This window comes from Sipha flava, unplaced genomic scaffold (genome assembly GCF_003268045.1).
Source record: "Sipha flava isolate LNK unplaced genomic scaffold, YSA_version1 276_pilon_pilon, whole genome shotgun sequence".
NCBI lineage: Eukaryota > Metazoa > Arthropoda > Insecta > Hemiptera > Aphididae > Sipha > Sipha flava.
The window spans coordinates 155,926-168,559 of record NW_020272941.1 but is presented as its reverse complement, the minus strand read 5'-3'; the positions used below and the strand labels follow the sequence as shown (position 1 = coordinate 168,559).

At 34.9% G+C, this 12,634-nt stretch overlaps 1 protein-coding gene across 4 annotated transcripts in view; it reads right to left on the bottom strand.

The window, feature by feature from the left end:
• LOC112685436 (trithorax group protein osa) overlaps nucleotides 1-12,634 on the bottom strand; it is a 38,102-nt gene that overhangs the window by 21,691 nt on the left and 3,777 nt on the right. For all 4 annotated transcript variants that reach the window (XM_025557317.1, XM_025557318.1, XM_025557316.1 and 1 more), the window contains exons 2-3: nucleotides 3,560-3,769; nucleotides 2,388-2,651 (exon numbers count right to left, since the gene is read on the bottom strand). In XM_025557317.1, the coding sequence (XP_025413102.1) occupies nucleotides 2,388-2,651; nucleotides 3,560-3,769 (474 nt within the window). The remainder of the gene's footprint in view (nucleotides 1-2,387; nucleotides 2,652-3,559; nucleotides 3,770-12,634) is intronic.

Here is a 12,634-nt window from a genome sequence, read left to right as displayed (position 1 = left end):
TGTATGTGTGTGTGTGCGCGCGCGCGCTGCTAACAGTTCGTTCGTGTTCGGGGACGACTTGGCGGGGCATTGGGGTAACGGCGCAAATAATAGACGCTCGGGACGGCGAGCCGACCGCCGACCGAGCCCCGACCGCTCTCGGAGAACGCGGCGCAGTATATACGACGTCGCGTACCCGGCACACGTATTATTATTACACCGCGGACGACGCATTCTTTGCACATGATATAATAACTTGTGTGTATTTCAACGGCGGCGGCGTGCTCGCCCAACCCGACCACTGACTGCATGAACACGCTCGTGTGTATAATAATATAATGTACACGAAATACTATGCGGTTTACACATATTACACACACGCACAATACGAACACGCGTGTACATTCATGGCGAGCACAATAATTATTATTATTATTATTGTTATTATTATTACTATTATTCGTTAATATATTGAACACAATTTATACGTTATTATTATTATTATTATTTTTTTTTTTCATATTCAACGGTAGAAACCGGATTGCCTCGTTTTACTGACAAATGTATAACTTACGGCATCTTGCAATAATAACTATAATAATAATGGGACGGACATAACTGTTTTCGCCCCCAACCCCGAGGAAGTGAACGGGTTGTTGAATGAAAAAAAAGCGCTTTTTTTTACTTGTATTTCTCGCGCGTGACCGACTCATGCTTTTCTCAGTTTATCTGGGACTACCACTACCCCGCCACTGCTCTCGTTTTTTTCACCTTTTATTTTGCACCCTAATCAATTGTCAACACGACGGTAGGGCAAAAAATAAAAAATAGAACCTACACGCGTTTAATAAAGAATTATTTTGACCAACACCGAAAATCATTAAAATACTTCAACGTTTACTGTAACGAATACTATAGTTCTCCTCTGCATTAACGATTTAAAACCATTTTTAATCCCTTACCGCTAAATTGGCGTTTTGTTTTCATTATTTCACATTAATTCTTACATAACAATCGTAACATTAAAACTATAAACATTCCTATTAACTCCACGATAGTTATTTTGTAGTTAGGTGTCCTTCAATATATTTGAATTATTTTAGAAAGCCGGGCTGAATTAAAACGGGTATATGTATACTTACCATATACATACAATGGGCTACAATATTATTACAGTTTAATGCAAATGAAATGCAACAGTAGAATACGAATTCTTTCGGCATTTGCGACTAAACCAAACGAAATTAAATAAATGTATTCTGCGACTGTACTTATTAAAATATAAGAATTATTCGACAAACATTTACCAAACCCGTCGCATATCGAGATAAATAGTATATATCAAACCAGTTACGACCATAAATTTTAAAGGCCACGACCTATATATAGGCAGCACAATATTTCAAACTTCACCAAAGGGTATTAAATTCATTACTTTCTATAATTTTTGTTTGATTAAAATAATTAAAATTTGAGACATACGTTAAAAAAAAAAATTTTTAAGAAACATTCAAAATTTAACATTTAACAAGTCCTACTTTAAGAACGCTTATTCTCTGAATATTTAGCCAACGAGCGCCTAATGAACTTACTTTTTTAAATAGAATAGTATAACTTAAATAAGATAAACTACCAACATTTTCAGTGTTCATAAAAAAACAGTATAATAAACTATTTCCATAAAAAAAAAAAACAATTATAATCTGTTCAACACTTACAGTTATTTTCGAAATAATTTCACGTGACTTTTTAACATTATAAAAAGAAGCATGAACCAACCAACCAAACAACACTGTGAAAGTAGTAGGTAGTAAAATATCATCATTTGCATTTATTAAACAAAAGAAAGTAAATTCTAAGAAAAAAATATCATGGGCTCGCGAATATTAAGATGAAAAACCTAAAATTGTTAAATAATAAACAAAGTTCTAACACTTTACTTTAAAATTAGAATGCATATTATTAGTCGTTTCATTAACAAACCGGTTATCTTTAAAATGTGTTTCAAAAAATAAACTTGAATCCACGAACAATAGAAAGAAAAGTTTTACATTTGTCGCCCCTACTGCTGACGAGACTTAATAAAGCATAAAATTAATGTTTATGTACGTGATTTCAGGACAATAACATTCCAATTATAAAAAAGTTTTACTTAAATGTTAAATTTCAATTTAGCTAATCGACATATCAGCAACCCAACTATAATTCGACAATTCTGTGTTTTTACACAACGTCAGCATATTGAATTACGTAAAATACTATTCCCGTTGCAAACAAGCGTCCCAAGCCGTTATTTCACCGTTAAGCGAACGCCACTCTAACGTTCTGATCAAACCGGTATAATAATAAATTGTACTTAAAAACGAAACAAACGGTTACGTTTACCGGGAAAATGTCAAATAACTCACCGGATGAGCCTGTGGCGGAGACTGATGAGGTGGCTGCTGTTGAGGCTGCTGTGGAGGCGGCGGCGTCGGCGACGAATGTTGCTGGGCGTTTTGGGCCTGCGGTACGGGAGGTAAGGCCGGCGGGCTTGCCGACGCCGGCGAAGACGTCGTCTGCCCCGGACCGGCATGAGGTTGCTGAGGTGGCTGGGGAGGAAGTTGAGGTTGCTGCGATTGCGATTGACGATCAACCGGCGGCTGTTGGTTCGGGTAGCTGCCATAAGGCGCCTGCGGAAAACCGGTGGCGTTTAACACACGTACGTATTCACATCGCCGTACACGTACATATTATTATGTACATCATTTATACACACGAATACACATTATTGTATAATCGGTTATAGAGTAGTAACATTAGTAACAATAATTGTGATGCACGATCAGTACCGGTGGAAATGAAGAGTAGTAGTAGTAATAGTAGTAGTAATAGTAGTAGTAGTAGTAGTAGTAGTAATTAGGTATTGGTGGTAATAGTAGTAGTAGTAAAAGTAGTTGTGGTAACAGTAGTAGTAGTATAGAGCAAAACACTAAATACCATGAGTAGTAGAGACAAATAATAATAATTAACGCTTGTTTCTGGGTTGCGAATGAAAAGCAAGAGTAGACGACAATCCCGAGGGTTTTGGGGTCTTGCCGTTTATTGTGGTATATCATTTCGGGGCCGACGAGAAAACATTTCACGGAAGTCAAGGTCGTAATGGGTGGCGGCTAACCAGGACTAAGCGGCAAGGAGAGGATCAGCTGTGAGTGATAATGCCTCACCACCGCCGACCGACCGCCCATCGATGTGTACGACCATTACCATTCTATTTGAAGTCGACCGGGCGACATAAAACTATAACACACAGGTCAATGACGTTTCCTTGTAAACAGCCGTTTTTATTTATATCTTATAAATAGAAAGGGAACACAATAAATCTCCGTAGTTGTATTATTATTGTTGTTGTTGTTGGGATGATCGCGTACCAAATACCGCCGAGATCTCTCAGATGATTTGGCCCATTCCCAGAATAAGTCTTGAATCGGAGTGTAATATTTATTCGCGCCCGAAAACAACAACAACCGTATGGTTCTAGGTCAATCTCCCAGGCGAAAGCGAAGGCGTTGTTTACATGTTTTATAATAATAACAATTACCTGTTGCTGAGGCGGTGGTAGCTGCGATTGCTGCTGCTGTTGCTGCTGCTGCTGCTGCTGTTGTTGTTGCGAAGGTGGTCCAGGAGGATACTGATGGTGCAACGGTGGTACCCGATGGTGCTGTTGGTATCCAGTAGGCGAAGACGGTGGTGGTGGATAATGTGTCTGGTGACCGGGCGACGGAGGAGGCGTCGGTCCTCTGGGATTCGCCTGCAAAACAAATAGAAAACTTTATACATACTGCTGCTGGGTGGTAACGAAAAGATCGACTAATAGGGAGGAAAATAGTGACCTTGGTGGTATTGGGGTCAACAGACGACAATAAACACAATAAGAGAAAGGCACCTCTAGACAGAGATAGAAAGAGAGAGAGAGAAACAGAAAAGTAAACGAGGGCAAAAAGGATTTTGTGCAGGTAGGCACCAATATACATATACATAATGTATGTATGTGTGTGTATAAATATAACTATACACAAGCACGGCAACAGCGACGATTGAGCGGAGGGTAGAGTTAAAAAGTTTTGCACAATGCATGTTTATGTGGTTAGTGCGAAACCTGTTATAGACGGGGTGGTGGAGGAGACATTTGGAGTCGTGAAAGGAACATAGGGATAAGGGTGCAAGCAACGTAATAGTAATAGGCAGGGTAACACATTGATCGCGGGAACTGGGAACATTTAAGGATTATAAAATTACGAAGCCGCTAAACTGTGGATTCTGTATGTGATAATGACGTATCTTCATTCATGAATCACGAACACGTCGTCACACTAGATGATGCGGAAAAGGTGACCCTAATGGGTCTAACGTGAAATAATTAATGACCCATTATCGTGTATGTGTGCGTGTCTATATATTATATATATAAATGCACACACACCTAATGCAATTATGAAAACAAACCACGTGTATGCGATAATAAATCCGATAATTGCTCGGTGGAACAATACAAATAAAAACAATCGTTTTCCATTAAATCTTCCCTCTCATTTCCTAATACTTGGTAAACTCAGCATTACACTTGTCGTTCAACGATAATAATAGTAACCCAACAATAATCGTATTACACGAGATAGATGAAACCAAGAACTTAATTATTAGAATACAATTTCTCAAAACGACTGACAGAATAATTATTTTAGGAAACATATATTGGTCAATCCAAATACTTATGGATACTTGTTTTTTAAAAAATTATCGAAAATGTAATATAAAAATATTACTTGCTGTAACACCATACACCATGATGAATTTTAAGTAACACAGTAATGTCGTTTGAGCATTATACTTCGACAATAATTGACTATAATTGATATAGTTTTTATTTTATCCGATAGTAGATAATTCAATACAATAACGGAAATATTCTACCTACAATACAGATAATTAAGTCAATAATAATTATACATGTGAAATGAATTCCTAGTCTAATTGTTAACATATTCTTTAGTTATTCGTCAAAATAATTATCTAAATATTATAAAATAATATCATATAATATTATTTAGGTATTTAATTATTTGCTAACAAAAATTTATGAATAGATGATAGCGCAAATAATTGTATATAGAGGCTCGTATTTTCATTTCATCTAATACTACCTGGACACTTAATACAAGTATATTACATACTTATCAAATACATTTTTACACATATAAATAGGAGCCAACTCTCGTAAGTAGAGGGTAAAATGATCATTTATAATTTCATGTCTTACATTATTTATATTATGTTAATAAATACACGTACGTATTCATTAATTACACATTATTCACATAGTCAAGAGTTATCTTTCAGAGTAGGATATAAATATTGAAAATTATACAATTTTCCGAAAAAAAAAATATTAGGTTTTTTCTTTATTAAAAGACATTCTCGTTGACTATTGGACAAATATTATTTACAAATTTAAGCTAAATGTGTTATGTACATGCTATTGAGTATTTGAAGAACATGTTAAAATTTTATTTAAAAATAGGTTTCATCTAACTTTAAACATTCGATAATGTGATACTCAATCATTTCATTAAAAATATAATACATAATATATAAAAACCAGTAGTTACATTTGTAATTTCTGTTAGTTTCATACGATGAAACGCCAAGTGTATAAATATAATTGACTGTGCGGACTTCTCACATAATTATATAAAAAAACACCAAAGTAATTGACAGTTGATCACGTTACCCGATTTATAACAGTTGTGCACAGAAGCGAATATATTATAAAGAGCAGGTGTTATCATTTAATAGTATTGTTTTCTCCAAGACCTTTGAGCCCACGTGGTATCCGTCGTAGTAACGTTATCAGCGTCGTCGCCGCGTTCAGATCAAAACGTGTCTCAACATTATCTCAACATCATATTATGCAATAACAGGTACGCGCGATCGGAATACGTTGCACTCGTCTCGATCGGAACGACGACATAGTTAACGCGCGCGTTCTCGGAAACGGGAAAAGTGTTACGCGATGGTGCACAATAAACGCGACGAGCACGAACGAGAAGGTGCCACCGGCAGAGCGTTTCATCGACGTAGAAATGACCGACGACATCGGAGATGGGTCGTTGTATAAACGCGACGATACACACATAACACGAACCCGGTGTCAAGAGGGATACGAAGGAAGCGTTAACGGTGGCGGTAATGCCTCGAATAGTTTTACAAACGACGATCGCGCGGTGTATGGAAACGCGAACGATTTACGATGTCACCACCGTGGCGCTTGTCTTATGCGGTGGACAAGGCACGTGCTGCTAGGGGAGGGGGAAGGATGGCGAGGAGGCTTCGTATTCCTTTCGTATCCGTTTTTACGACACGACCGTTTTGCTTTCGAACGTACACACACGCGCCTATGTAAACACACAACAATTATGTTTAAAAATAAAATAAAACGACCAAAATATTCCGCGCGATGTTTTTTTTTTTTTATCTAAAAAATGTATTTACACTTGCCGGTTGCGCGCTCGCGTGTGTATACGTGTGCACGTTGTTGTGGTGTTGTTGGGTAAGGGCATGGGCGCGTACATAATGCGTGTGCGGCATACAATAAACAAACCCATTCTCTCTCCTCTTTCACTCTCGTCTCTTTCGACACACACGTGTATACATTTATGCTCATATTATACATATACATATACATATACTTATACCTATATATATATATATATATATATATATATATATATATATATATATATTACAATCTGGGTTAATAAACTAGGCTCACAATACACACAAGTCGAGGATCGGAAATGATAGATGTGCATTTCCGCAGTCGCCCCCGCCGACGTTATAAAGGCCGCAGGGGATCAATAACGAACTATACAACGCTAACGACCTAAACATATATATAATAAAATATATATATATATATATAATGTCGACAAATACGCGCGTAAATATATACGTTAATATATGTACATTCTTAAATCGGCACGAAGCAAAAGATATTCATCACGCCGAACTTGAGACTTGAGTGCGTTTAATTGTAATTAGAAAATGATTAGTTCAATTGTAATTAGAAAATGATTATGTTACGATTTAAAATGATTATATTATGTTGCCGATAACACTGGATAGTAGTAGTTACACTGCACGTCTACAACGTACACATCAAACGTCATCACCCACCACCACTACCGTCGTCATCATCACAACTACCACCACCACTCGAAATTACGAAATTTAAGACTGCGAAATTTGTAACGAATCATATAACAACCTAAATAAGCGGATACATTTATTATAAAATCTGTGTCGTTTTTGACAGGATTTCGCGAGCTCGGACAACGATCGTTTCATTTGGAACGATTGTCCATTCTGATAATAGGTACACGGTGAATAATAAACAGCAGCTTAGACTAATCGTCGGTACCGATGACATCACCATCACGATGATAACTTATCGCATTTAACACACATAATATTATGTACAAATAACACATGCATACGTATAATATAATAACAAGTACATGGCATGCTAATAATCTATCTATACGACTCTCAAGGTTCACCGACATCGGTCGGCTGAGTTTCTATGACAACCCGTCAATGATAATTACGGTAATACTCAATACGGATCACGGAATTCTTGAAGGAAAATTGAACTTCCTAAACTGGCCGACGATTATTATAAGAAAAAGTTATTATTAGTGTAATTGTACGTAACTGCTATGGCCTAACGGGCACAATTTCATTGATAAAACAAAAAGTTTTCTGTTTACAAAATATATCATTAAATTACTCTTCAATTACTATTATCATAGTCATTATCGTATACACCAGTAATTCAAAAAACTGGTATAGTGTTTGAACGTGTACGCTATCAATACCGAGCCAATAGACAATAACATGAAAGAGAATTTATAATTAATATTCAACCACAAATATGCCATGATATTAATTTTGCAAATATCTATGACGTTGGAATCAAGATATGAAATATACCATGGTAAATTGTTTACAAGAAAGATAAAATTACCAACTAACAAAACACCACGCTGAACAAATAAAAATAAATTTTCAATGATTGAATAGTTTACTTCTACATAATATAATATTATGTAATGCCTATAGTGATAATAATTTAACATTTTGTTGCATCTGCTATTTTTAAATTTTTACTTAATTAAATAAAAAAATAAATTAAATAAAAATAACTTTTAAAAGTTACCTTTTTAATCTATTAATTATAAAATTACAAATAAGTAATATACCTTTATAAATTGACGTAAAAATATATTTTTTATACATAAAGAGAATATTAGGTAAATGATTAATTCGATTTATTTATAAATACATTTGTAGATAATAAAAAGTATCTTAATAATAAGATAGGTATTATCATTCATAACGGGAAAATATCTATTTCCAGATAAAATTTTTTTACAGCTCTTATTCAAATTATAATTAATTAATCGTTACTCTGAAAATAGTTGTTTAATATTTTAAGAAAAATTATTTACTTCTGGATTTCTTCATAAAACTATGGTTTGATATCAATATATTGAAAATCAATAGTTAATGAAATTGTATTTACTATGGGAGGACGATAAAAAATTATCATAATAGAAAAATATCCTTGACAAGAAATATTTAAATTGAATTCCAAAATATTATTATTTTGAATACAACCTAATCATATTTAATGTTGTTAAATAGTAAGTATGAGAAATATCATTTGTCATTCAACATAAAAACCATAATGACTAGTTTTTAATGTCTCGTACGTAATTCAAATTCAAATTTCAAATTAATAAAATAGATTTTTAACATTCTGTAAACTATTATGGTGATAATTTACAAGATAAAATAGTTTTGATAAATTAAAAAATGGGAATCGTGAAAATAAAAATAAAATTATTAAATAATTTAATAATAAAATAATATATAAAATAATATGAACTGTATCATTGTCAATTTATTTGTATATTTTACATTATGATTTATTACTACTAAATCTTCAATGTATTGATTTCAATTTAAAAATATGCTAAACAGGAAAATATATTATTTAATTGATTCATACATTATCTGATAAATAATTTTAAATCTTTACTAAAAGTACAAAAACCACGATTTATACTTATTATTCTGCATATTTTAATAATTTTGATAAGATGTAAGTAATAGATAATAATGCCCAGTGTAATAAGCATTTATTCCCAAGACTATTAGATGAAATTAATTATAGTGATCGAAAATATTCATTGTTACGTGATAATTATTAAATATTATTTTATTTTTCCAGTGATAATTATTAATCAACATAAATATATTTTCAGTTACGTTGCTTATCAGTTATCTAACACTAAAACACTTGAAAATAAAATAACGAAAACAAAACTTTCAAGACTACCTCGAGCTTCATGGAAAATAAAATAACCCAATACTTCTAGTAAACTACTTTATATCATTCCACGCAAAAACAAATGGATTTAATAACGTAGAAAAACTTGAAACAGTTTGAAGAATAATAAGTAAAAATAAATAAGAAAATCGAATATTCTTGAGATAAACCAACTATATATACCAGGGAAATTTATTATTTTAACGGAACATATCATAAGTTCAAACAATAAAAATTATAAGTTGAATAGAAAAATTACTAAAATCGTTCTATGTGAAAAATACTATTGAAAATGTGACATTACAATTCATTAGAATTATTCCAACATTTATGTATTTTTTTTTAACATATAATTAAAAAACGATCATAGTTGCGCAGTATTGAATAGCAAAAAAAAAAAAAAAAAGAGTGGAAAGTTATTGTATCACCAACAGTAATATTATTTCGGTTGTGTAAAATAACATTATATCGCCGTCAGAAAACAGGAAAAATGATTTAAAAGCGGTTTTTTTTTTTTTAACTCGAAACGTGTATTAAGAGAGAAAAAGAGGAAAGTGTCCGTAATGTATAAGAAAATTTCCCAGCGCAACGCAGCGCAGTGGCCCCCACGATACGATTTTCCTTGCCGACCCGAGGTTGCCATTTGGGCAGCCACAGTGTCATTATATAACGCAAACGCGGCACCAGTGCACGACATGGCAGCGCTGCGGGACTGTGGGCGTGGCGTGGCGTCGAGCGGTGTATACGCTAGAAATAAAAAAAATACATGTATATATATATATATATATATATATATATATATATATATATAGTACACGCGCAAACCGTACAACATATATCCTACCCAATACGCAGCTGCAGCGCGATAGGAAAACGAAGTGAATGCCGCCGCCGCTGTTGCGAAGCGTAGAGCGTCAGCTCGTTTCCAACAAAGCCCCGTGTACGCGCGCGCACATACGGACACCGGAGTTGGATAGAGGGAGAGATAGAAAACGGGAATGGAAAAAAAAAACCCATTGACGCCGACTGGAAAGGCTCGGTGCTGCGGCGCGCGCGTTATAATAATTTATTTTCATATTACTTCCTCCGGAGCTCAAAAACAATTACCGATTTTTCCTCGGTCTCTCCTCTTCCCCGGAACACCACAACGCCGAAAGCTTACGTATAATCGTAATAATAATGGTAACGTACAAATGAATTTGGAAAAATCGAATTCGCGAAACGTCGCACACCGCCACGACAAAAAAACAATCCCGAAAAAGTACGATGATTTACATTAGCGACTACAATATAATTCGACGGTGGTAGTGGTAGTAATAGTACGTAGTAGTAGCAGTAGTAGTAGTTATACTACTACTACTATATAATCGTAGTATATTTAATAAAATAATAATGTAGCCGACGACGTTTATAAATTAACACGCGGTTATCGGACGGAGGCGAACACAAACGAGTCGCGAGACGCTAAAAATAAATATTTGGTCGCATTCCGATCGGCTAATGAATGAATCAATTACCGTCTAAGCGACTCTAATTTATATAAATAAATACATAAACACACACACACATACATTGAAATGGTAAATACACACGTACGTACGTGTATTGTGTACACAGCGGGCGTGTGTGTACGACGGCGGCATTGGTTTTTGTCGTAAACCGGACACGCGCAGGCGGTAAGTGGCGGGGAGACGTGTGGAAATGCCTTCACTGTCGTGTGGCCGACAATACATAATAATAATAGAATAATAATCGTTATCGCGCGTATTAATATAATTAATATACATCCACCGGCGGCGGTGGCGGTCCGTCGATGCAATTGGAAACGTTATTATATTTTTATTGCATACAATTAACGAATATCAGGTTTATCGATTGGAAATTGTGAATTTACTGCACTCGCAAATGAGTCACGGTCGAATTATCATTGAGGTATCCAAATCCTATAGAGTTTGGACACTACTACCACCACCACGACGCACAATTTTGATTACAAAATATTTAAGTATTTTTTTTTAACGAACTAGTGAAATTTATTTTTGGGAGTGGTCGGAAATCACTTGCCCACATCAGGTAATCTTGTCCATAGGTGTACACGCCTTGTATTTAAGGGGGTGCCTACAATATTTTTGGGCCTTATCTTAACAAAATGTGTAGGTATATTTAATAAATTATAATTATGGTATACAAGTCCCAATAAATATATTTTCCTTGAATCTTGATCATTGAGCTCAGATAATTGTACTTTTTTAGTCAATTATAGCTGTTAAATTATCATAATAAGTATTTGCATGAAAATTTAGAAAAATTAGTTTAATTTTTACTATTACGAAATATTTATTATTTACCAAATATTTTATTATATTTTAGAATTATCTTTGTTTTGAGCAACATCAGTTAAAATAGAGGGTCCCATTTACAACATTTCGGGGGGTGCCCGGGCACACCAAGTACAAACCCCTATGATCTTGTCGAACAATTTAACATATTTAAGTTGACTCTAAGCTACGCTGCGAATCGTTAGTGAAACGATTGCGCGCAGTCATCTGCGACTACGTTAAAATTGAAAGTATGTATAGGGTTCATTGAAAACAATGTAGAAGTCATTAAGACAAATTGCCACGCAGCAACCGACTTAACTCTCAAATTCGGATGAAAAATGATCGAAGTCATCGAGAGTACAACATAGGATTGCCGAGTGTTGTACACCACCGACGACCATTTGGTTGTTAAATACCGCGTACACACACGCATGGCGGATAATTACCGCGTAAAATTAAATTATCCCGTATTGTTATCGACCCGTACGCAGCATGTATCGTGTAACCAACTTCCACTGCGGCTCTACCCATGTGGCAAATTGATTCGACGGACGAGACGAGACGAGCCGTGCGATAGCGGTGGCAACGTCGTCATCGTAGGCACGGCCGATGAAAAACGTGTCGCTTAGACGTTCGGAGGAATTCGAAATTTAATAACGTATCGAATTTTCTAGGCAAAATAAATATATACAAAACACTTCGAGGCACGTTGAATACGTAACATACACTTCTCTACGGTACAATCCGAGCTAAAGAAATTTCGGAAAGCGAAAAAAATGCAATAACGCGAAAAACTATTCTCCTTTTTGTGTTTAAGTTGGCAGATTTTTCATCTTGTTCGATCGCCGCGAGGTAGCGCACCTATATCGATTACATTTAATTTATCGAAAAATAAACGACC